This window comes from Homalodisca vitripennis, chromosome 4 (genome assembly GCF_021130785.1).
Source record: "Homalodisca vitripennis isolate AUS2020 chromosome 4, UT_GWSS_2.1, whole genome shotgun sequence".
Classification (NCBI taxonomy): Eukaryota; Metazoa; Arthropoda; class Insecta; order Hemiptera; family Cicadellidae; genus Homalodisca; species Homalodisca vitripennis.
In genome coordinates, this window is record NC_060210.1 from 182098584 (window position 1) to 182125493 (window position 26910).

Genomic DNA, 26910 nt, shown 5'->3' on the forward strand with positions numbered 1-26910 from the left:
AACCAGAAATAAAGCTTTTGAAAAAAAAAAAAAAAAATTAATTTCCATCGTGATTGGTGTCTGGTCTTTCATAACTATTCACCCAACACCAGACAGACGATTAATTTTTTGTAGTTGGGTTAGCCGGTGGATTGTTGGTGTGGTTGCGGTGTGATTGAGGTTAAGTTTTGGTCACAAGGTTTAATCTTAAATTTAAATATTGTAGTGTGAATTTGTATCAGTTATCAAGATGACTTCGTGGTTATTTGGGAGGAGAGCTGAACAGCCTCCAGCAGAGTTTCCTCAATTTCCTACAACCGGAGGTGGTGAAGGTGGAGGTGGTGAATCCGATGATGACCGTAAAAAGCGCATGGAAGCCTACCGCTTTGACTCTGCAGCTCTGGAAAGGGCTGCAAAGGCAGCGAAGGATCTTGAAAAATCAAGTGAGTTACGAGCGTCATGAGAGAAAATGTAATAAAATGAACATCATACACAAGCCTCTAGGCTAGACAAGATCTTTTTGAAACGTATAGGTTATATTTCATCATTTTATATGTAGGCCTATTGGAGGTTTTTAACAAATATAGATACTGCCTCCCCTTTATTTTTTTGGTATCTAGAACCACATACCTGTGTTCTTGTAGATCCCTCCCTGTTCTACTAGAATAGATTATTAGAGATATAACCAATAACTTAAATTGCAAAGTATGGTTTGTGAGCATCTAAATATTTGTAGAAATGGACTGAGGTATAGTAAACGGTCACCAAATCATTGGAGTATCGGACCAAATTTATTTGTCATTTGAAGTAGCCTACCTGAATTATTAATTGTGACTTATATTTTGAAATTATTGCCAGTTAAATAAAAATATTAATTATATTAATTAACATTAAGTTACAAGTTACAAGTTAAAATATTATTAATAGGCATTTTAGAAAAAGCTGTAGGTTTAATAACAATGCATTATTTATGAAAAAATATACTTATAAAGTGGTGATAAATGGCACTAATCAATTTGAACATTTTGTTAAGAAAAAGCTGCAACATATATGGATAATAAGTGGCCACTACTACAATCGAAACATGTTTATCGAATCATCAATGTTCACGAGTATCATATCCTTGATATTCATGTCTATCTAAAAATGCTGAAAACAAAATGTCTAACCAAATTATGTAATAGGTATTTCAAATAACAATTATAAGTTCCATTATATATGGGCAGTATTAGTGTCATTAACAAGTTATACTGTGGTAACCTGTTACCGGTTATACTGTGGTAACCTATTACCGGTATACTGTTATTTCAGTAACAGCTGGGCTGAATGATTTGGTGTTCTTGTAACGACTTTCTTGGCACTGATAGCCAGTACCTTTCCAACCTCAGGTCATGTCCCAGATCGTCCTACTTCACCTACTGTCACAGAATACATCAAAGCGTGGTTTTGTAATAGGTTATTGACAAAACAACAGTATTTTCTGTTTTTAGCGGCCGTTACTCAAATACCATACACAATTTAACTTTGTTTGAATTAATTTGGAACAATAATGTCAAATGAATTACATCATAGACTTGCAAGATTGTATTATTGTGAAACTATATTTTTTTATGCCAAAGAAATATATGCATTTTAGACTATAGAAAATAACACAACTTTACTTATACAAAGTATGAGCAGCGTAGTACTTACAGTTAATACTTTACAGGGTAATGTTTGACAAGATTGAACTCGTTCTAATCAATTAGTTTGGTCGGTACTTTGGGATTTTACCGACCACACCCAGACATGAATCGTTATTTGACATTTTGCTTCTACTGATTACTAGATTAGCGTAGAACAATATTTCGTCAATATAAAACAGGAATTGTCTTATCACAAACCCCTCCCCATCCTCAGGCAGAGGTCAAAGTTGAGCGGTCTAGTAGATAATGTGATTGCAGAGTCTCGCTGCGGCCGCCGCCCGTTCAGCTGGTGCGTCGCTTTGTTGTACTTCCGTGTTTTACCCCTACATTTCTCCAAACACAAAAAATTCAACAAAAACAAACATTACCAAATTAAAACTAAACTCTTTATTGAAAAAAACACTCAAAACTTGTTTTTATTCTTGATCACACTCCGCCACCCAAAATGCGAGTGCCTCCGGCCATCAGCACGGGCTTTGGCAGCCAGCACCATCGGTGCTGCGCCGCGCTGATGTCAACGAAAGAAAAACATCCCTCGAGATAGTACCTATCAGTAAAATATCAAATTCTAGAGGGGCTGATAAGAAATGTAAATTGAATTGTAATAGAAAGGCAATTATGTACAGTGCAAATCATGTGATGCCGCGCAGCCTGCCGTAACTGGGATTCTCGAGAAAGATAAGATAACAGCGACGACAATACCGATCACAATACCTGGAAATGCTTGTAATTTTGTAATTAAACAGTTCTTTTTTCGTTCTATCATGTTTTGTTTCTATAAATTTATATTTTTGTGTTCTTCATATTGGTGTGGTCGGTATACATCCCAAAGTACCGTTTGGTCATTAGAGTGTTGATAGTTGATTTGATTGTGTTGGTGGCCACTTATTATACTGCAGTCCACATATGTTTATCCTACACAATAATAGTTTGGTATATGTTGCATGTAGACATTTTTAATTCATTATTAAATTAAGTTTTCATAATTCACATAAATCTATAATTGAACTAAATGACAATATTTAGATTATTATTGCTCGGTAATTTAGATGATCACAATGGTTTAATGTTTTGGTGGTAAAGCCTTGAGTAAAGGTAATTGGAAATATTAATGTTATAAGACCAATACAGATTTGAAAAATGGAGATTAATTATTGTCAAGCCCATGTCTGTGAACATCTTCCAATAGGTTCAACTTCATTTTCATTAAATTTCAAGAGCAAGAAATGGCTCGAAAAATAGCAAAATGTGATGTATATAAGTAGGAGATGAAGGTGAGTTAAAAATGAAAACAATTTCCTATTTAGATGTAAGAAAACATAAAACTGTCATCTGATTTATAACAAGTATAAAATGTCAGGCTATATAATTTGCCCGAATTTGATCAACATATTTAATGTTTAAAACAAATTTTGACAGACTATTTATAAACTAATAATAGTTTAACTTACTATTAGTTAAGGCAGTATATATTTGATAAATGAATTAACCTGATTTTGAAAATTTTTACATACAGGAAATAATGTCATCACTTAAGGCAGCAAATTCTATATGGCCAAAGCCAGATGATTCATATCCTTATAATCAATCAGCTGTGATAAATACAGGAGGAGAATATGGCTGGTCGCTGGTCGGACTGATAGTGTGGCGTAGCGACTGGTGGTAGTGGAGGAGTCTGTATTTATAGTTTGGACTTCATTGTGGTACTGCTGTACCCAGACACTATACAAAGTCATAAAATAAAAGAGGAACAGACAAACTTGTGATATCAAGAGCTATATGTATATATTTTTAAATAAAATCAATTAGATTTACCTATTGTTTACATTGGGTTAAACTAAATTTCCAACGTGGTACCAAGCAACAACCAAACAATAATTACAGTAATCCACACCAAGAAATTGCCCCATAACTTTCACGCACAAACAATATTCCCTCACATCTACAACCACACAACCATCTGTGCTATTTCAAGTTTAAAAACTGACACCGGCGTACCCTGTGCTTGGCCCACACTGTCCTGGTAGTACACTCGCATACCATGAGTAACGAGTGTGTAAGTTATAATTAACTTCAGCAATCAACTATTAAACACAATTACAAACTGTCAACATAATATAATAAATATTACTTAATTACTTTTACAATAAGTAAAAGTAATTTTAATTGAACCAAAAATGGTTAATTTTCATGCTGTAAAACAGTCTTAAGAGTGGCATATCAGCCGACCTACTTGCAGAGAATCTCTGTGAATAGCAGTATTATAGTACTCATATTTTTGTACAAATACATGAGGTCCATATCCTTTTATCAATTCCTCAATCTGGGGCTACTCTTGTGGAATAACATTTGAAGAAAATATGGAGATTCTAGAAGTTGACTGAAGATGTGTAAAGTTAAATATAAAAGAGTGCCCATGTCACTCTTGTGAGAATCTTTCTCATTGTGTTGAGAATCATTATCAAGACTCATCATAATATCTTAAGTGGAGGTTAAAACATTTTTGTTACCGTATTTTTTTCTTTCATAATTTGTCAGGGCTTGACCAATATCATTCTCAACACTATAACATTCAACTCTGCACAAAAAACTTTGCATTTTTGCAGCATCCAACGTTTAAGTCCTTCAAAATAACAATTGAGAGGGACTTGTCATTTTGAAGATAACAACCCATTATTTTCTGTTGTGTGTAAACTTGTGTTGGAAAAGTAAATAGATAAAAGGTACATTACTTAAAAGAATGTTCTGATTGACTTACCTCGTATCGGCAGGGTTTGCCAAAGAGGCCTTTGACTTGACGAAGATGCAGGAGGTGACAAGGCAGCAGGAGTATGCGGCCAAAGTGAAAGAATACGAGGCGCACATAGAGCAAACCAAAGCTGACATCAAGCGGGTGGTGGAGCGGAGGAGAAACGCAAGACACTGCAGGAGGAGACACGACAACATCAGGCACGCGCACAATACCAGGATCAGCTGGCTCGCAAACGGTTTGTCCTTTTGTAGTACTGAACATGAATATATTGCTTTGATGTTAATAAGGACTCTTTCATGTGTACCTTAAATATAAATTTTTAGTTTCAAAATTAAATTAGTACTAGATTGCTAATTTTTAACAAATTTATGCAAGTAAGTCAAATTTGTCTGATATTAGACAAATAAGTCTTTTCTGTTTGATTGTCATTAGTCATTGTGACACCATCTATTGGTTAATTTAAAAATAAAAAAAAACATCCATACTCATTTTACATAACAAGTTGCAAAGTTACGCTGAAATAGTGTATTCTGTTTTTGTAACCGTTACATTATCGGCAGCTCAGTACATGGGCTTATTATATTTTTGTATATTTCCTTTTTTGGGGCGGCCTACTGCCATGCACTTAAGTCTCAAGGGCTTTTTGCGCAATATTTCATTTTCCATTAAATAAAGATATTGTTAAAAGTGACTACTCTGTGTTAATTGGTGTAATATTGATGCATACAGGTTTTTAAGTGTACAATGCAAAAGAGTACTGCTAAAGAATATTTCATTCTGTACAAAACTTTTTTTACACAGTAGCCCTTCATATATCCACTACCATACGTCTCGGCATTATTGTTATTTTACGGAATTCCTTTGTTCACAATAACGAACTAACCCGTAAACTGTTTTATGATAGCATTGCTCGATTCACAGCTTAGATAAAATATTACAAAATAAAATACATTTGATTTGATATTTTTGTCCGGAATAAATGAACTCATTAAAAACGTTCGATTCACTGATTTGCATGGTACAAATTGTTAACTCGTAAAAAATAAGAAAATTCTAAATTGTTCCTTTAAAAAAAAACCTGAACAAAGCAAAAAAACTTATATTAAACAAATATATTCATGTGTATCTGTTCATAACAACATCTTTGTGGATGATTTTGTACACTTTGGAATGTTTTAGCAATCGTTAGTACCTTTGACAAGGATTGGATTTTTAAATCTATGAACGGCTGTAGAAAAAAAAAACCAAATTTACAAAATGATTATTACTAAGAGATAAGAACTATCTTACTTATTTTTACAAGATTATCATAAGCAAATTGTGTCATTTGTCAAATTGTAAACACCAGCTTTCCAATGTTCTCTTCAGAGAAGTTTTCCATCAGACACATTTCGAAAGCTTCATGAAATTATTCGTTGCACACAGCATCATCTCCTCCCACCCTTTACTTCAATTCTCTAAAGAGGTGGTAGCCACTCGGTACTAGGTGTGAACCCTACAATGGGTGGTTGAAAATCACCCACTTGTATTGTATGAGGTCTTTTTGCATGTTGACACAGTGAGGGCGTGTATCATCAGAGATTGGAACCACATTAGATGAAAGTATGTCTCTCTTCATCTGTTCTGGTTCAAAACATAAATTCACACAGTTGGTTACCTTGAGACCTTGAAATTTCAGGAAATCGTTGTCAAGAACCGCATGATGAAAATATTATTTAGAAACATCATGCTTGCATCCTTGCTAAACGTCTGTATGATCCTTGCCACACATGTGATGTCAGCGAGCCGCCCGATAGTCCTAACATCGCACTACATGAGGTTAAGTTTGCATTTGACGCAAACAACATAACATCCATTCATAATTGATGATATTTCTCAATTTATTTTATATAGTAATAAACTAGAAAAAACGGCACTATTAATGCTGTGTTTATTTTTTCCGTCGTAAAACTCATCTGATTAAGTAATTATTTGACTTTGCCAGATTTTAAAGGCTTTTCATTGGGGATAAAAAACTATTTTTGTTTCTTTGCTTTTTCTAAAGAGTAAATATGCAAGTTGTATATGTCTTTTTTATTTGTAATAAATTTGGCTTTATTTTGTCTATTTTTTTATTGTTATGTGAGCGAGTTTAGTAAAGTGGTAAATGTGAAAAAATAAAACAATTTTTTCTAACAGTTAATAACTTTTCAAAATCGTTAGGTAAGTAATTGTAATTATTACTTTCTTGTTCTGTAGCTTTCACTGAAAAAAAAAAAAAAAAAAACTATGTATAATATGTTACACTTTGTTAATTTATATATACTTATTATTTACTTTCAACATATACACAAATGAATAAAGTCAGCACTTTGAAGATTAAATTTTCAATGCCATTCATCCACACTAATATTATGTCTAACATTTTCTCTGTACACTAAATTTTTGTTATACACTAAACGATTACAATAATCAAATTTTCAATCTGGGAAATGTACAGGCCGCCATCTGATATTTACTTTGCTTTTGAGAAAGTAAGATTTAACTTTTATGTTTGTTTTTTAGGTATGAAGATCAGCTTCTTCAGCAGCAGAGGGTAAATGATGAGAACCTCAGAAGACAAGAGGAGTCTGTTGCTAAACAAGAAGCCATGCGTAAAGGTAGTTATTGCATTAATCAGTTATGTATTTATTGATTTTTAAATTACAAGCCAACAGGTCTATAACATTTCAGGTACTGTGTATGATGCAACACAAAGTACCATGAGTCATCTGACTTTGGATTGTGTCAGTTATCAAGAATGTCGGGAAATTGTACAGGGTTTTTTAATGTTTTGTTTGATCATTTGTTATATCATGAGGATTAATCAATTCTGTTGGGTTAGGGATGCTGTTATTTGTAGCACTTTAGCTTTTTACCTTGCAAACTTTTTGCATTCTTTGTTTACAATTATAAGCATTACACAATTATTGAATTTTATATTTTTAAGGGTACTTGTTTGTTATTTGTATTGTTTTGTTACTTTTACTTATATTCTTATATATTTTAATCGATATAATGCACACCATACAATATTGTGATTGTCTATGGCAATAAAGCTATTATTATTATATAAAAACCAAATTGCCGTTTGTTACAGACTAAATAAATTGATATGAATCTGGGTTTTATCTATTTTTTTCATAAGTGGTACATTTTACTAGGTGTACTTTATTTAACACAAAACATAAGCTGGTCAGTTCTCTTGAAATCAATTGTTGTTTACAGCTTCATTAAATTTGTTGATTAGTTTGTTTGTTTTGACTAGTTTCTATACAAAATGGCTTTGTGGTAAGATTGCATTCTATCTTCTGAGAGTTTTAGTAACTTTTTGGAGAACATATTCAATGAAAGTGAAAATAAAGTGAGTGATGGTAACTTTGATGATGGTATTTTGAGTGAAAGGGGCAGTAACGAAATTAAAGAAAATGATGTGAAAAGGCTCAACTTTCAAACTTGGGAGTTGATAAGCAAACACATGATCCACAAAATTTTATTTTTAGCGGTTGACCTGGTATAAATCCAATTTATGGGGGGGGGGGTAGAGAAAGGGAAGGGGGAGAGAGGGATAATTGATAAATTCTTTATTTAACCTGCTCTTGTTTAGACCAACAGGACAGGCAGAAAAATATACAGAATATTACAAAACATTACAGTTGCGGGTTTTGTCTTACTCTAAATTACACTAAATGCAAACATATACAGCACATATGGTACAGCCAAAATATATTTTATGTTACATATTATACAGCTTCTTGTCTTATCTAAACATTATGTTTTATGTTATTGTACAAATCTCAAAATGTAAAAATCAATATAGTTGTCATTATTTCACCACTAATTATTTACTTATATTTCTCACTTACAACAAAGACACATTATAAGGGACAAATTATTTCTACTTTTAACTATTACATGATTATTTATTCCCTGTATCAGTTTTATCTTACAAAAGTTGTGATTTGGCTGTAATTATATTGAGCTGACAGTTATATCACCGATAACAGTCAATCATTTCTAAACATGCCAAATTCACAACAAGAATTCTTTTTTCTTTTTGTTAGTTCTTATATCTTGATAACAATAAATTGTTTACTTTACCAGCAAATATGTGTTCTTTTTAAATTCTCTTTGTTATTACTCAGATTATTTAACAATCTTATTGTTGTCACTAAAATTGATTTTGTGTATGTGACAGTCCTGTGAATTGGAAACTGAAACAACTCATCACCAAATCTTGTTACTCTTAAATGGACATTGTGCATGACATTATAACATCCAAATAAATATTCTCGATTTTAAATTTTAAAATCTTAAAACCTAAATTTAATACACTAAGTTCCCTTCTTTCTTGTACTTTTAGCCATTTCATTTGTTTATAGTACGGTGTTACATGCTCATTGTATTTCAAGTTATAAATATAACATATGCAAGCATTCTGAGCTTTTTGCAATTGATTCGTTAGTACATTATTAACATCCACAATAAGCTGCAATTCCGTAATCAATTATAGGAAACACTAAAGACGAAGCTAGTCGCTTTCTTAGATCTTAAGAAGGTCTAAAACATAAGCTCTAAATTTATTACACAACACAACACAACACACACATTAACATAATTAACTTGATTATTCCAAGGCAATGAATCATTAAGTCTTAGAGAGAGGGAGAGCGCCAGGATCTGACACTGAACTAGATTAGTGTGAGGAAATGTTAGGCTACTATGCACACAAGTAACGAGAGCTTGAATGTTTTTATAGCCACCATAGAGCATGAGATGGATTTGAGGGCTCAGTTGGAGATGAAGAAGCTGGAAGCAGAGCTGGCTGCGAAGGCCAAGGTGGACAGAGAAAACCAGGATCTGACACTGGAACAGATCAGAGTGAGAGCTGCAGAGAACAGGATAACCGTGTTGGAGTCTATCAAGTAGGTAACTGTTTGGGTGAAAGCTTTTTCATTAATACAACTTTGAATTTTCACAATTTTGAGCATATACCATCATAAGTTGTTCAAGATAAAAATAATAGTGATATATACTGAAACCAACAGATTATTTGTGTTTTTGTTTAATGATTATTTCAATAATTGTTATTCTCTGGAGAAAACCGCAATGACAAAGAAATTCTTAGATCTTTATTGCTTGTTTGTGCTGTACAAACCACTGTGGCTACCAGACCTATCATAATATAATTTGTAATTCTGATTGATTATAATCCTTAAACATTACATGATAGAAATACCTGTATGTATCAATACAAATGATATTCCATATTTTTTTGCTACTTTCTGTCTTAAAAGAGATTAGAATTTTTAACATTAGTGTAATCTGACTACAGACAAAAATAATAATTAAATTTTACTGACCTACCTCTATTAAATAATGGTTATACCAGATTAAAAAATAACTAGGATTGATTGTGTTGGACCATTGGTTGTTAGGTCTGTCCAACTATAGATGAGCCACTTTGAAAGCGACCTTTTAAGTGAAAAGTGCAGGATGGGGGGGAGTGAGAGAGAGAGAGAGAGAGAGAGATATGTGAAGAGGGAGAAGAAGCACAGACTTGCGTCCCCTTCCACATTCCTTACCAACCACTTCTCAGTCGCAACTTTACCACTCGTTGGGTATGTGTTACAAACTGACGGTTTTAAACAATCATGAGGTGGAATACATATTGCTATTGACACTTTATTTGGAAGACAGAAAACATATAACATGGACACAAGTGCTTGTACTACAGAAAAACATTGACTTTATTCAAACTGTATACTGAACAGAGTTACATAACAGCTGTTTTACAAACCCGGTAATAATACCAACAGCTGTTAACAATAAACATTTGTTCAAATACTTCTTAATTACATTAACATATTAAATAGATGCAATGCACTATTCTTAACATAAATAATAATATTTGTTATTCCATAACAACGAGAATAACTAAACATAGCGTGATGCTCCAAAACACCAACAAAGGGAAGCAAATCACTCGGTTCCCACTTTTGTTTTGTAAAGGAAATAGATCTAGCAGTGAACGAGGGGGTGGCGGTAGGCGTGGTCGAGCTCCTGCTCCTCCCTCCCCCTATGTGCAAGAAATCTTTGTGCAGATCTCTTTCAAAGCGGCTCATCTGTACATTGGTGAGGATATAAAAACATGTTTAAATAGACGGTCTTTTGTACTGTGAATTACAAATTAATTCTAATAATTGAGTGGAGTCATCAAATGTATTGTTTGCAGGAGTGCAGGGGCAGTATTAGGATCAGGTTTCTCTGCCTTGCTCACCGACTGGGACAAGGTGCTGGCATTGGCCGGAGGTGTGTCTCTACTCGCTCTAGGTGTCTACTCGGCCAAGGGTGCCACTTCGGTCACTGCCCGATACATCGAGGCCAGATTAGGTAATCAGTTTTATAATTTAATGTGAGTCATTTCGATGGCAAGGCTCCCAAAATAACAAGTTATCAACATTGGTTATAACGATTTTCAATGTAGTTATTAAATTACGAAAAAACCAATTTAAGCTCCATCTTCAACATTACAACAGTTTTATAATATTTGATTTAGTCAGTTAGGGTATCAATAAGATTTAGTAATAGTGTTAAACAAATATTATAGTTAGCATACAGTGAAATTTATTGTTAGAAACCAACTATGTACGTATTATATCTATCTATGATATTTTACCATTTGAAATAGTTTATAATTTTTGACACATACTGTTGTGTTTCCTATAAACTTAGTGTCTCAAAAATGATTTTCTAAGTAATTTTGTATTCTATTACAATTTAAAATACAACCTCTGATATCTGGATTAACACAACTGTGGGTGATCCAGGTAAGTAATTATCCGAATATCAGACTGTAAATTCAGAACCAATACAAAACAGTTAATAATTATAAGTAACGTTGTGTATTACATTGTTGTGTTCCAGCACTAACTAGCTTAAAGCAGAAACTAGCAGTGCTCAGCCACTGATATTAATTTAGTCACCAATCTGTACACAGTCTCTACCTTGCTGGTTCCAGGTCAACCGCCCCTTTACCTCTTACATTCCTCTATGACCTGTTACTGCACAAATATATTTTTACTCAATATTGCACACTATTACTCTTTCTAAAAGTATTGTTCTGCTCTATACAATCTAAATATGCTCATTACTAATTTTTTTAAATATGTGTTTTTTCTCAGAAATGTGTTTTGGATATTTGATGGTTTATTGTATGCCAGAATTAATATTAAATACATTTCCTGTTAAAAAAAATGTTTTACAGGAAAAATAAGACGTTTGCTAAAATTATGCTGTGAACTGACGATGTTTGTTTTACTTAATGTCAATCTTTCCTGTAGTTATATCAGAAATAAAAAATATATTCCTTCCAGAAGTTAGAAAAATATTTTTGTAGAGTAAAGAAATGAAATATTCAGTTTATACCTCAAAATTAAATGTATCTGATAGAGAGAACATTGCTTTCAAATAATTAAAATGGAATAAATGTATAACTACTTTGTTTTTCTTTAATTAACAAAGTATATTTATCATTTAAATTTTATGATTATAATAATACCTGTTCAAACAACAGTGAATTCTTGCCTTTTTAGATGTGAATCTAGGAATTAAATTTACTACCTTGAACATTTAAAGTCTTCTTATTTTAGATGTCAATCAAATTAAAAATTAAAAATGGCCTACTAGCAGGAAAGCAAATTTTTCAGTCCCAAAATTTGGAAAACAAGTAAGCACAGAGAGCCCAGGTTCCAAGGTGTCTCCACTAGTTTAATATTAATGTATTGTATATTGTATATTTGAAAGAATTCAAGAAGATAATATTTATCAGTAATAGGTAATAGTAAGAATAAAATAAAAGTAAGTATTTAATGTACTTTTTATTTTATGTCTATGGTGTAAACACCAGTCTTAGTGTTTTTAATTTAATTTTTTTAAACTTATACCCTCTATAATGTAAATATCTGAACTAAACATTTACAACTCTTTTAGGGCCAGAAAACACTTTTCTTAGGTTACCAAATTTTTAGTGAGGATGTAAGAAACAATTCTGTTTGATGTATATTATTAAAAATGTATAAAATAATACTTGAAAATAATAACTGTAGATTGTTATATACATACATACTCCTTTGGACTGTCAATTTAAGAAGCTTAAGACTGTCTTGGAGAGCACTTGCTATCAGAAATTGATCTAGAAGAGACAAGTTTAGAAGATCTTAGTGAACATTTTGTGCCCATAGGCAAGCCATCCCTGGTGCGAGACACATCAAGGCTATCACTATTGGAGAGTGTTCGGAGCCCTGTTGAGACTGTCAAAAAACTGAAACCAGTATCCGGAGATGCTCTGTCCGGGGTTGTGCTTGCTCCTTCTCTAGAAGAGAGGCTCAGGTTTTGTGTCATCGTGTGTAAATATGGCTCTAACAGTATTGAATAAATTTTACCATAGTTCCTCAGTTAAATACTTAACATGAATGATGTGAAATTTGTAAGAACATACTGACAGATTTATCAGCATACTCAATAAAGAGTGTAAAGGTGCTGTAAACTTAGACTTTGTCTATTAGTATAGGTTTTGTGGCTTTAAACGATGTTTTTGAATAGTTGAAAGAATATTGAGATCCTTCAGTTATAATCAGTCCACCTTGTTAGCGAATCTGAGGCTGGAAGACGCTACTTCCACAGGGTGGCCACCACCCACCAACCTGGAAAACCGTATATAAGCCGGAGAAAAAAATTAGGAATAAGCAGGGAATCTCCATGTAGAACCAGGAAAAATCTAAAAAACTGTATCTGTCTCTAAGAGAAAATAAAGAAAAAAATTTGACTTCTTGAATCAGGAGTTGATTAATCCTTTAATATAGTTTTTTTACGTAATGTGATTCGTGAAACTGTGAATTGAGATTGGCGATGCAAGCCGAAAGACCGCGATGGCACTGGGTGGGGTTATTACCACTGGGTGTCACTGAATTGTTTACAGAGTCCATGGAAACAGGGATCAAACTTCAACTCTCTAAAATATTCTTGTTTAAAAAAGCTGTAGCAGGTATAGTTTTATTTTAGTAAAAAGCAATTAAAATATTAAGAACAATCATGTAATAATATTTTTTATAATATTTGTAACTAAATATTTCCAGAATTTTTAAATTTGTTATTACATTTAATTTGAAAAATTAAATGGATTTTATAATGTTTAAAATTCTAAAAACTACAGATGTTAAGTAGGAATTTAGTTTCAAAATTCAAAAATTAAAAAAAAATTCAAAATTTCTTTATTTACATAATCGTTAAGATTAGTAATGGCGTCAAATACAAAGTTACTAACTATTACAGTGTAGAAACATTAATTAACATATTATAAAACATGTAATGTTACATGATCAGTGATTATTACTTGACACAAATGTTAAAACTGTTTAAACATTAAAAATAAAGCAGTGTTAAATGAATACAATCTGGCTGCATATGAAACTTCTACAGAGAAAAAATGTACATATGAAATAGAATGAAAAAATCTAAAGTTAACATTGATGATACAAAATTAAACAAATTGGAGTTAAAAATGGACATGTCAAAGTTTGTGTTAAAATGCTCTATCAAAGTGGTAAAATAATTTCAAGTTAGTGCTAGTTGAAATGTTGTTTCCAGTTATAGAAACTCTGCTAGGCTGTAGAAGGGTCGGTCCTGAAGCCAACTCTTCAGGGCGGCGTGGAAACTTTTGTACTTCTGTCTTCTTAAGGTCTTCTGGTAGAGAGTTCCACATTTTGGCGCCAGTGTAGCTGGGTTTCTTTTCAGTCCTACTAAGATGATGCACAGTAAGGCAGTAGTTGGTTGCGTGCCTGGTGTTATGGTGTGGATCTGTGCTCCATTTCTTGCCGCGTCTGGCGCCTTGATGTGTATATAAGTCACAACTTCTAGAATGTAGATGCTTATGACTGTGAGGATCTTCAGGCTCTTGAAAGTGTCTCTGCATGTTTCTCTTGGTTGAAGGTTCCCTAGAATTCTGATTGCTCTTTTTTGTTTTAGGAAGACACGTTGTAAGTTAGTGTTAGTTGTTCCTCCCCATACAGCTATTCCATAGCGTATGTGTGACTCAAAGAGTGCATAGTATGCAGTCTTGGTAGTTGTGGTGTCACTTATACTTCTCACTCTTTCTCAGCACATACAGTCCTGTGCTAAGTTTCTTGCAGAGTAAGTTGATGTGTTGTGTCCACGATAAGTCTTCGTCAATTGTAACTCCAAGGTATTTGGTGGAGCTAACTTCATCAAGTTCTGGTATTCGTTGTGACAACTTCTCTGTTTCTTCCTAGTACTAGTTGTTTTGTTTTTCTTTTCATGAGGACAAGGTCATTATTGTGGCAGTAATTGGATTGCCATATTTATGGCTGTGAAGGAATCAATTTCTAGTTGTTCTGTGTTTTCTCTGCCAAGTAATAACACTGTATCATCTGCGTACATTAAACAGTTGCAATAGAGCTCAAGGAGTTTAGGAAAAGTCGTTTGTAAAGAGTATGTACAGAACAGGGCCTAGAACCGATCCTTGAGGGACTCCTCTTGTGATCTTCTTCGGATGTGATCTTACTAATTCTAGTTTTCCATTGTTATAGTGTTTTATCTCCACCAGTTGTTTTCGGTCTGTTAAATAGCTTTTAAAACCACTCTTTTGTTGTTCCCCGAATTCCTAGTGATGACAGCTTTTTTAAGGAGATGTTTGTGGTCCAAGACAATCAAAAGCTTTACTATAGTCACGCAGAATAGCTAGTAGTGTATTTCCTTCTTCCTGTTGGTCAATGATGAATTCCACCAGGACTAATCAAAGCAGTGGTTGTGGATTTTCCAGGCATAAAACCATGTTGGTATTTTGTCAGAAGTTGATTGTTTGTTAGGTGTTTTAAAAGACGAGATAGAACTATTTTTTTCAAAAACTTTTGATATGGTTGGAATTAAGGATATCGGTCTATAATTAGATGGTTGTGCTGTACATCCTTGTTTGTGTTTTGGATATACTTTTGAAAGTTTCAAAGCTGATGGAAAGGTTCCAGTAGAGAATGATTTGTTAGCAATATGAACTAAAGGCTCTATAAGGTCGTCTTTACACAATTTTAATAGCCTAGAGGAGACTTCATCATAACCTGAGAAGTTTTTTGGTTTAAGTTCATTGATAATTTTGGAAATTTCCTCTGGATCAGTTGGGCTTGGATTAAGTTGGGAATATTTCCCTGTGGGATTGGTTCTGTTAAGTGGTTAGTATTTGGGTTTTACTTGCTATTGTTTGATCGGCTGCATTAATAAAGTAGGTGTTTAAGTGGTCTAACCATTTCCAATGGTTCAGATACTATGTTTCCATTTATGTTGAGATGTGTTAAGGCACTGTTGTCTGATTTTGCTTTTCTTTCTAGATTAATAAAATTCCATATTGATTTTGTTTTGTTTTCAGCCGTTGCAATTGTTGATATTGTGTTTTGTTTTCCTCAAGAGACGTAGTTGGAGATCGTATTCCTTCTTTAATAATATGGCAGTTTGCCTATGTTCCTCCCTACCTGTGTATTATAGATGTTTTGTGCTTTGAGGAAGTCCTTTTTCAACTGGTATGCTGTGGGGTCAGACAGAGCATAATTCTTTTTCCTTCTTCCTTGTCTTGATTTTATTTTTGGACATGCTTCGTTAAGGGCGGTAAAAAGGGTGCTACTAAATTTAGCGTAGGCTTCATCAGCTTCGTCGGTAATTATAGACCTCTGTCCAGTTTTGCTGGTTTAAGAGTTCTTTTAGAGACATCAGATTTTCTTCGCTCATATTTCTTCTTTCTGCTATAGTGTGGTTCATAGGTGGAGGGTGAGGTATGATTTATAGTGCATATTTGCCCTGTGTGGTCTGAAAATTCCTGTTTCAATTACTTCTAACCTTTAGGTTGTCTTCTGGGATGTTGCTGCATACACAGTCAATTGACGTCCTTGATGTTGGAGTAATTCTGTAGGTGGGAGGTCTAGCCTATATAAGTTGTAGCTGGTTAAGTGTTTCAGTCAATAAAGTAGAGTCATGATTTCTGTTAAGAGAGTTCAATATTTATGTCCCCCATTAAGATGACTTGAATGTCTGTGTGTCTGTATGGTTTCCAAAGCATCAGATATTGCTTCAAGACCGGTCTCAAGATTACTTCTTGTCCTGTAAACCCCTATGATCGTGAATAGACTTTTACCTATTTTAAGATTTATGGCAGTCATTTCGCATGTGAGTTCAATCGAGAAGTGCTGGATGTTAAGAGCTGTGCTATTGTTTTTTAGGTTATCTTTAATGAAGATTGCAACTCCTCCCTTTAGGTGATTTTCTCTGCTATATTCTGTTTAGCAAGGAGTAACCAATTATTCTTGTGTTGAGCATTGTTTCTTTTTTTTTGACCATGTTCAGTTATAATTACTACGTCAGCCTTATGCGTGTATAGGAGAGCGTTTATCCTGTCAATTTTGTTTGCAATCCGGTCTGTGTTTTGATGGAGTATAGAGAGAGATTTTTTATTTAGGTTGTTTGTTCGATAGTGGGATTTATTACTAAAAAAGGCTGCAGTTGAAGTGTTGAGGAATTAGGTGATGTAGTTGGAGTGTTTGTCCTGCTGATAACTGGTTCAAGGTCATTATTTTTACCCATAACCTGGCAGTAGAAGTTAATATTTTGTGCATAAAATTCTTCAGTACTTTGATTTATAGGTTTTATTTTTGCATGTAGGGGTGGTGTTTTACTGAGTTCAAATTTTGGGTTTTCTGATTGATCTGTGCTGGATTTGCCAGTTAGAGTGCAGTGTTTCTTGCTGGATATCAGTGCACTTTTTGCGACCTGAAGGGAGACGCTGAAAAAAAATTCCTCTTATCACTTCTTTTAGAAGGCTGTTTCCTTTTATTAAATGGCATCTTGTCTACGGATCCAGTCATACTATGACTCAGTTTGTGTGTCAAAGATTGACTGTCTCTCTCAGTCAATTCATGGCTCAGTTTTTTTGGTTGGAGTTTGTCTGTTTCTCCAGGTCATTTCGTAACCCAGTTTTTGTGTCAGAGTTTGGCTGTCTCTCTCAGTCAGTTCGTGTCAGTAGTTTTTGTGTCGGAGTTTGACTGGTTCTCCCTGTCACACTGGGCGTTCAGACTGTGTTAAAAGTAGGGTTTTAATCTGGAATGTCATTATTAGTAGCATAAAGTCTGGTACTATTAAGAGCTGTCTTAGAAGCCTTTAGGAAACTCTTTAGATGTTCATGGGCCGTTCTGGCTTGTTCAGAAAGTTTTTCTGCAAGTTCTTCACAGTTTTCTGACATGTTGTTTAACAAATTGGATTTTAATTCAAGTTCTCTTTTTTGAGGTTTGTCATGTTATTTGTAAGGTCGTATATTTGTTCCTTTAGTAAGATAAAGTTAGAATTTTTCTTTGTTTTACTTGCTCTTCAAGTTGGCTAATTTTGAGTAATGAGATTCAAGTTCTGTGAGGATAGGTTATTTATTTGATCACAGAACTGTGTTTTTTCTATTTCAGTTTGCTCAATCAGTTCTTGTTTATGATTTTGTTCAGCGTATAGCTTATTTTTTCAGAAAATCTATTTCTTCTTGTAATTTGATATTTTCAGCGGAGAGGTCGTGGGGTTACTTCTTCTGCTGCTATTAGTTTGTCTTCCAGTTCTAGTTGATACTCAGATTTTCTCAGTTTTTCTTGATGAAGTTTTTCTTTAAGTATTTTATTTTCATATAACAGGGCATTTCCAACTTCTGCAGCGATAGATAGAGACGTTTCATGGTCCAGATTATTAGTTTCAGAGAGGTCTTGAATTTTGGTTTCAAGCTCTTCTATGTTAATATTAGGAGATTCTGAGCTATGTTTACACTTTTCACATATCCAAGATATGGTTTCTTCAGGGGTCAGGTTTTTTAGTTTTTTTTCCGGCCAATTTTAGACAATCGTGAGTGATACCACAAATTGCAGAGTCCAGAGCAGCGGATAGCTTGGTATTTCACTCCAATGTTTCAGATGCCACAGGGGTACTTAGACATCGTAGGGTTTGTGATATATGTCAAACAGCTGCAGTACACAGTAGATAAGCTGCTGGTGTAGTAGTGCTGACACTGAGTAATCTAATGTAATTTAATGTTCTTAGTTAAAAATTAAATAAATTAATAAATAATAATAAATAATAATAAATAATAAAAAATTAATAAAAAAAAAAAAAAAATTTTTTTCTATTAAAATAAAAGTAATTCTTTAATGAATAAATATGTTGGCTGCAAAAAGTTAAGAGTCTAGCTGGGAATTGACCTCGGATCCACTCACTCACTGGTGTTTCAAATCATAGTGAACAGATATGTACTCTGATATATTTCTTGTGTGCGTGTGTAAGTCACTGAACTCCTCCTAAACGGCTGGATCAGTTTAAATGAAATTTGTTGTGTGTCGTCGAGAATGGTTTTAGATTTACAGTTTGGCGCAATATAAATAGTTTATTTTTATTAATTTTCCATTTATAAATTGTTGTTGATATTGAAATGTTTTTACATTAGATCTGGCACATTGCACCACGATACGTAATACAAATTGAATTGATACTTAACAGCTGTTAACACTTTCAGCTGAAGTTTACCAAAGAGACAGAAACAATTTTTTTACATTTAAATTTTAGTAAATATTAAATTATTGTAAAATGCTTGATCAGTAGTGTAATGCAGATTGCAAAGACGAAGTTATTTAATTTTAAAATTAGATTGTGCCAATGATCAATAATCCATCTAATGCAATGGAAATGCTATTTATACGCTGTTTATAAGAACTACCTTATTGTATAAAGCTATGAATGTTTGCACATAAAGTAATCAAATCTGGTTAGCTCCTTTAACAATGTTTATGGCATTTTACTGTAGATATAGAAAAGCAAATGGAGATAACACGCTCTTTTTTGCCTTTACACTAGAAGCATATACCCCTTATATATATATTTATTGATTGGTAAAAATATCTAAATCACTTAATCACCAAAATTTAATCTAAATTGGATTCCAAAACCAACATATGAGACAATTTTTTTGGTCAGTGCAACAGCATAAATAATTGTGGAACCGTAAATAGATTATACCGGGAGTGAATTTAATTGACATTGTGTATATTTATGTTATATTATGGCACTATTAAATAATAAATTACAAAAGCTACATGGCAGAATTGTCAATTTATGTTATAACTGGGTACTCAACTCTGTTCCAGGGATGTAGCAATAGCTACTAGAAACACCAAGAGGAACAAGGGAATGTACAGGAACATCCTGATGCATGGTCCACCTGGTACAGGAAAGACCATGTTTGCCAAGGTAACTCATTTAGCTAAACCATTCCAATAATAGTAGTTTTATTAATTCTTTGAGTGCTGTGTTGTCAACAATTTTTTCCAGACGAGTATATAGTAATGGCATTGACGTTCGTATTTTGGTAATATATTCAATACAAGGTAGTATTGCAAAGTTCTTGGACTAGGTTTGCTAATTTTTGTTTTCTTACCTGGGCTATTATTAGCTGTTATCCCCTTCGAAATATGCTCCATTTCAGTTGATAACCCAGTGTTTTTTCCACAACTGGAAAGTGTCAAAAACAGCTTTTCCAGAAAGCTGTTGAGAACTTCTTGGATTTTTTTCGTATGTCTTCAACACTGTCAAAATGGTGACCTTTCATATGCATTTTCATTTTTGGGACGAGATAAGAGTCACAAGGGACTAAATCTGGTGAATAGACAGGATGTGGAACAGTAGCCATGTTGTGTTTGGCCAAAAACTGTGTTGTTTTTATGGAAGTATGAGCTCTGGAGTGTTGTTGTGATGCAACAGCCAGTTTTTGTCTTTCCACAAATCAGGGCTTTTTCAACGCACATTTTCCCTCAGACACCTCAAAACATCACAATAAAAATCAGAGTTTACTGTACACCAGGTGGCACAAACTAACAATGAACAGTGCTTTTAATGTCAAAAAAAGTTTGGAGTCACTTTCAGATGTCTCTTTGAGTTCACTGCACACATCAACACGTCACTGTTTCTGATCGACAGTCCAAAGCCGAAGCACAAATTTTATGGCAGTTCGATGCATGCCTAAATTTTCGGTTAATATTTCTTTACAGTTTTCATAACTAATACCGACACTACTACATGAGTCATTTATTGTCTGATGAATAAGGTGCCTAACTTTTCCAACCATTTCATCTGTTTTGCTCTTGGAAGGCCATCCTGAACGATGATCATCTTCAATTTGCCAGCCTTGAAATGAGGGTACCACTAAAAAAACCTGTGTTCTGCTCAGTGAATGTTCTTCAAAAGTTTCTTGAAGCATTGCAAATGTTTCCATTCCATTGATGATTTCTTAAGTCTAAAGCAAAACTTGATGCAAGTCTGTTGCTCCTATTTATCAGCCATCACAAAAATCGTTACGTAATGATAACACACAACAACAAAGCACAACTTTTCAACATAACCTAACCACTTACAACAAAACTGGGCACAGTGACTCAGCGGCTATTGCAGCAGAGTTACGTCCAAAAAATGGTGAGTAGAGTTTGGGAACTTTTTGAAACCATCTCGTATAGTAAAGCATTACTTCAGCCATCTAACCAGATTGTCAATCAGTATATTCTGCAATGCAAATATATTCTTATTTTATGTATTTCTCACCTTCTTTGGTCTTTAAAAAAATCTGCGGTTTTGACAGTGCTTTCTTACAACTGTTGATACAGCTGTTGTTGTTGTCATTTTGTTTATATAATGTTTGTATTGTTATTTATGAGCCAATAATTGTGGATTTTGGTAAAAAACAAATACTATTTATATTAATATTTAGTTTGCATAGCAACTCATGGTATAATCCTTTTGAAGCGTTATAGTATTAGTATTAATCTGGCTGTTGCCAACTGATAAAAATGTAATAACAGTGTTTAGATTTTTTTTTATAGAGTCTATTAACATTATAGAGAGTATTCAAAACATCTGATCAAACATGCAAGTTGTAGTATTTACCTAGGAGAAAACATGTTGACATACATTTTGAATACAATAAGATATAAGAAAATAGCAAATAAAATGTTGTTAACAACTTTACAGAAACTTGCAGCCAACTCAGGGATGGACTACGCTATCATGACTGGAGGGGATGTGGCCCCCTATGGGGAGGGAAGGGGGTGACAGCCATACACAAGGTATTTGACTGGGCCAACAGTTCGCGCAAGGGGCTGTTGTTGTTTGTGGACGAGGCGGATGCATTCCTGCGCAAACGTAGTTCAGAGACCATTAGTGAGGATTTGCGTGCAACTCTCAATGCCTTCCTGTACAGAACTGGCGAGCAAAGCAACAAGTGAGTACAATGTCAGTTACAACTCTTATATTCTTTGTGTAGTATGTCACAAACTGGACATAGTGGTGCTGTCAATTGACACTTAGTTAATGTGTTGTTAAATTGAGGTATAATTTCTTCATTGTTGGATATTTAACTTTTTAATTCCAGGAAAAAAATAAAAAATAAATATATCAGTTCAAACTATAAATAACAAGAATAATTCCTTAAAAAAGTAACTGCTTGAAAATGGTACAGGTTGTACTCTTGAGTACTTCTCGCTTTAATTAAAATAGCTTCCGTTGTAGGATGTAGTAATAACACAAAAACCTTCCCATCATATGAAATGCTTGATTTTTAAATTAATAGCTTACAAAGAATGTTAAATATTGTTTTATTAGGTTAATTTTAGAGGTAGAGAAGAAAATAATTTAAGAGCTTAACATTTGAGCTGCGTACGTTAAAATCTAAATAATTCTCTGCATTTAGTTTACATCTCTGTCTTGTATGAGATTTGTAAAACTAACAAAACAGAAAATATGCAAAGAAACCAAAATTAGTATGTATGCCCTTCACAAGGAAAAAAAAAAGTGATACTGTCATAAAATAAGACTTTAAATAGCTACATTGTGTTGTCTTTGAAATAATGTAATGCGCTGAGATCTATGATTACTTTGTACCCCGATGTAACTAAATTTAAAAGTAAGTTTTATTCTTGGCTCTTGAAAACCCTGTTTTATAGACGAACTTTTTAATGTAAATAACATTACTGTAGACCTCTGACTTGTTTGCGTGCGAGGGGACACAGGGTGGTGAGGGGGAAGTTCCGCTCCGCGATTGGGCCAAATAGGTCATTGCCTAGCAACCGCACGTACTATTCATGATGTTTGTGTACGGCGCCACGGAAAGTCACTGCGCTAGCGCTGTTACACGCTCAGTAGCTACTAGTTAGTTGTGAGAATGGCGTTGGTGCGTAAAAGAGGACAGACTGTGCATAGTGAAGCAAGAGAAGTGATAAGTAAGTGTGACGAAGAAGAAGCAAGAACTGGTAATTTGCAGCACTTAATGAAACAGAGCAATTTGCGAGTCAAGAATTACACTGGTGTTTCGGTGAGGACAATTTCTAGCATTAGAAAGGAAGGAGATGCAGCTGGAGAGACACCTTTAACTACGCCTGGTAAAGAAAAGGCCGTACTCGGAGGAGAAGAAATTTCATATGGATGATTTTGATAGAAGAGTCGTTCGAGATGTGTTGAGTGACTTTTATTTAGTGAGGAAGAAAGTGCCCACTGTTCCTAAACTGTTAATTGCTTTAAAAGGAAAACTTGACTTCCCTTGGAAAGAAGAAACCCTACGAAGACTCCTGCACCAAATGGGATTTAAGTGGAAACGGTTGTTTTTGTAAACTAATAAATGTGTTGAATAGGCTACAAGTAGTGTAATAGTGATATTATGATATTGATATTATGATATGAAGAGGTATATTCAGAGGGTTGGGCTGTCAATGTTGACAGAACCGATGTTTTCGGTTGGGGTCGTAGACGGTGACGGAGAAGCGCCCCAGCAATGGCTGCCGCATTCCTCTCGTGCGCAATCAAGTCAGAGGTCTACAGTACTTTTGAATCATAAATTCATTCAATATTTATTTTTGTCTCAAAGTTTTTTCCTTTTAGTTGCTGTTCTTAGTTGTAAGTAGTAATTATGATAGTGTTTTGACCTGACTGTGTGCTGTAGTCTCTATTGTCAGTAATTTGTAAAAATTAAAATGACAAATAAAGGTTATTATTATTATCATCATCATCATCATCATGCTACAATCCTTACTGATTCTTTAGAAAGTGAAAAGATATAAAATCCTTCCTCGTGTGAGACTTCCATTAAAGTATCCAAAAATTGTCAAATGGGAATACACTATAACCCAAAAAGTATTAGAATTTTTTCTAGGCAGCATTTTGAGAATGGGTTGTGTAATACATATATGTCAGAAGACATTTTGTTGCATTCGACTTCCAGATGTGATCTGTGTAAGGTCCAATGAACGTCACAAGAAATTTGTGCTTTTTGCATCATCCAAAATTTTGTCACCGTCCACACAACACTAGGCTTGTTCACACCTTGCTTTAATCTTTCAGAGGATTGAATGTTATTTATTTTTATTGTTCTGTCTAGGTTCATGTTGGGTACTGGCCAGTAAACACGCCAGAACAGTTTGACTGGGCTGTCAACGACAGACTGGACGAGATGGTTGAGTTCTCTCTACCAGGACTGGAGGAGAGGGAGAGGCTGATGAGGCTATATTTTGACAAGTTTGTTCTTCAGCCTGCACTTGAAGGGAAAGCGTAAGTAAATTAATGATTTTGAAATCTTTGGCCATTTTTATCAATAGATGCAATCTGCCTTGTAAACCTCAAGTTTTCGTATTTTTCAATGTTTTAGGATATAAATACAGATGTCCAAAAAGTAAGCATTAAAAAAATTAAATAAACAAAATATTATTGTAAGATAAATTTTATTTTTCTTACATACTTTTTAGTTCATTTATGAAAAATGTTTCCTTAACATCTATTATTTGAAAATCAAAAATCACTAACCTTTGTAACATATTTATGAAACCCCAACGAGTAGGCTTACGGTCCAGACTTTTAATTTGCCGTTAATATATAACACATTATTCAGTCACGTATAACTGGCATTAAAACAATATTAACTTCTTTTTACCACTTATAAGTCCTTACTACTATATAACAGATCAAAGCACAGTGTAGTTAATTACAACTTTTTATTTTTGTGAGGCCTTTCGATAGCAGGACTATCTTCGTCAGACATCACTTTTGTGATGGAAAAACTAGCTAAATATAATTTGCGTGACACTTGTAAAATTGCAATGAATTCCTCTATAACCATAAATTATGTTATTTTACATTTTAGTCGATGAAATATATGGCAGTAGTAAAAGATAAAATAACATTTTTTTCAAAATCGTGGACAGTTTACTGCATATAAAGTTGAACTTGGTAACAATCACTTTTTTCCTCTGCTCTCCTTCACTTTATAATGTTTCTGTACTCCACCTTTTTAGTTAGTTATAGAGTTAAAGTTTAGTACTTTAAAACTAATATAGATAATATTTCAAAAGATTTCAGTTCAGCTATTTTTATATGATTTAGAGGTTATTATTTTGTTTTTTCAAATACAAAAGTCAGATTAGTCATGAAATAACTTGAGTTATACTTCTAATTTTTTTTGGCTTATCAAGGTTTCTGAAGGGAACCAAATATTATTCGAGTTAATGAGGAATTTGAGTTATCAAGTTCCGAGTTATTAAGGGTTGACTAAAATATCACTATACAGTAAAATTTGCATAAATAATATTTTTTTTACTTTTATTGTTTAAATACTCCTCCACTGTTATGTAACTGAAAATTCTAAGTTTTAAAACTTTCTGCAATGCAAAGTTTCTCAATACTGCGTTCTATTTATGCAACCAATCTACAGTTTCTTTGAGATCATATTGGTTCATCTTGGTTACATTAATAATAAAATAATATTTTAGGAGGCTGAAAGTGGAACAGTTTGACTATTCTGCATTCTGCTCCGAACTTGCACACATAACGGAGGGCATGTCGGGTCGTGAGATTGCCAAGCTGGGTGTGGCGTGGCAGGCGGCCGCGTACGCCAGTGAAGATGGGATCCTAACAGAGAAGATGGCAAGAGAACGCTGCCTCGATGCTCTCAAACAACACAGACAAAAGGTGAGGTTTACATGTACATAAATTATATTATATTGAATATTGGTAAAAGCAGAAGAATATTTTTATAAGTGGGATCTTAAAAAATCGCACATTACATTGTTGGCTTCCGTGATTACGTGGTGTTTTACTATGTTTGTATTAACACACGTTTACAACAACATCTTATGTCTGAACTTTTTTTATTTGCCGTCAAATTTTTCAATAATAATGGCAAAAAAACCATGATATTTTTTTACGTTAAACATCTTTTACATTACAAATAAAGTATGTAGGCTTCGCAATTTTGCACAACAAAATTATTTCAATATGTTTTTTCTGTGTTTTTCCTTATACCCCAAGGAGTACCTATAAAATTTAATTGTTCATCCAACGGAGTACACGATAGTTTGAGATATTTATTTAAGTGCGGGATCAAATTTAACAAATCACCAAGACAAACAAATAATAAAAACACAATATGGAAATGTACACTAACGTGTACCCCATTGGGCGCACAACGCGTTTTATGAAATCCCGTCATGTACCACATTGGGTATACAATGACAGTTGTAAAAGATTGTGTGTACCCGATAGGGTATATATATCTTGAACGTTTGAAATGATATATATTTTTTTAATGTGACATTACCGACAATATATTTTACTTTTTAGGCTAAATACTTCATTCTTTATTACAATAAAGTATTAAAGGCAAACTCAAGTGAGAAATAAATATTGTTGAATATATATAAATATATCAATTTATTTTATATCCAAGGCTGGCTGAAACCTTGAAAATGATAATTATAAAATATCTCAGAGACCAAGAAACTAGGCTAATATTATCTTCAATTCAACCTTTTATTAATTAGTTAGATTTTTCACTTAATCCCATATCATTGTACATTGGTTTACCAAATCAAATCTAATTCACCCCTCATAATATTAGTGTTCATTATAACGATTTTACTACAGTAGTTATAAAATAAAGTATGATACACTTTCGTTGCTGCTTTTTGTGGATTAAGGCTCATTGACATGACTTAACATGCTTGTTACTGAAGGTTACAGTAGAAGGGTGTTATTGTAAGTGCATGGCAATAGTCCACCCCATAGAAGAAGAAGAGAAGTAGGGTGTGTGACACTCATTATCAGACATTGAGATACTTGAGACAAAATGTTAATGTTATTGTCACGAAATCCACTCAGGACATAAAAGACAATTAATGTCATGTGTGTTTGTGATACAGGTGGAGTGGCAGAGTGAGCAAGAGAAGAGAGAGTCCAAGAGTATTTCAGCAAGTTACCAGTCTGACAAGGATGTGGTAGGACTACGGTGGAACCTGGGTGCAAAACCTGACATTGCCTCTCCACCCACTCACCCTGGCCCTGTCGTCAAGCCGGAGTCGTAGTATGAGG

At 33.8% G+C, this 26910-nt stretch overlaps 1 protein-coding gene across 1 annotated transcript; it reads left to right on the top strand.

Moving 5' to 3' along the window:
• Window positions 1-48: 48 nt before the first annotated feature.
• LOC124360739 (ATPase family AAA domain-containing protein 3A homolog) lies at window positions 49-26910 on the top strand. Its single transcript, XM_046814598.1, is given in 13 exon segments — window positions 49-422; window positions 4436-4560; window positions 4563-4651; window positions 6961-7055; window positions 9194-9359; window positions 10670-10827; window positions 12678-12825; window positions 19659-19761; window positions 21532-21600; window positions 21603-21822; window positions 23952-24099; window positions 25314-25512; window positions 26742-26910. Coding segments are annotated over 13 exon segments (1875 nt in total). The 5' UTR covers window positions 49-229; the 3' UTR covers window positions 26904-26910.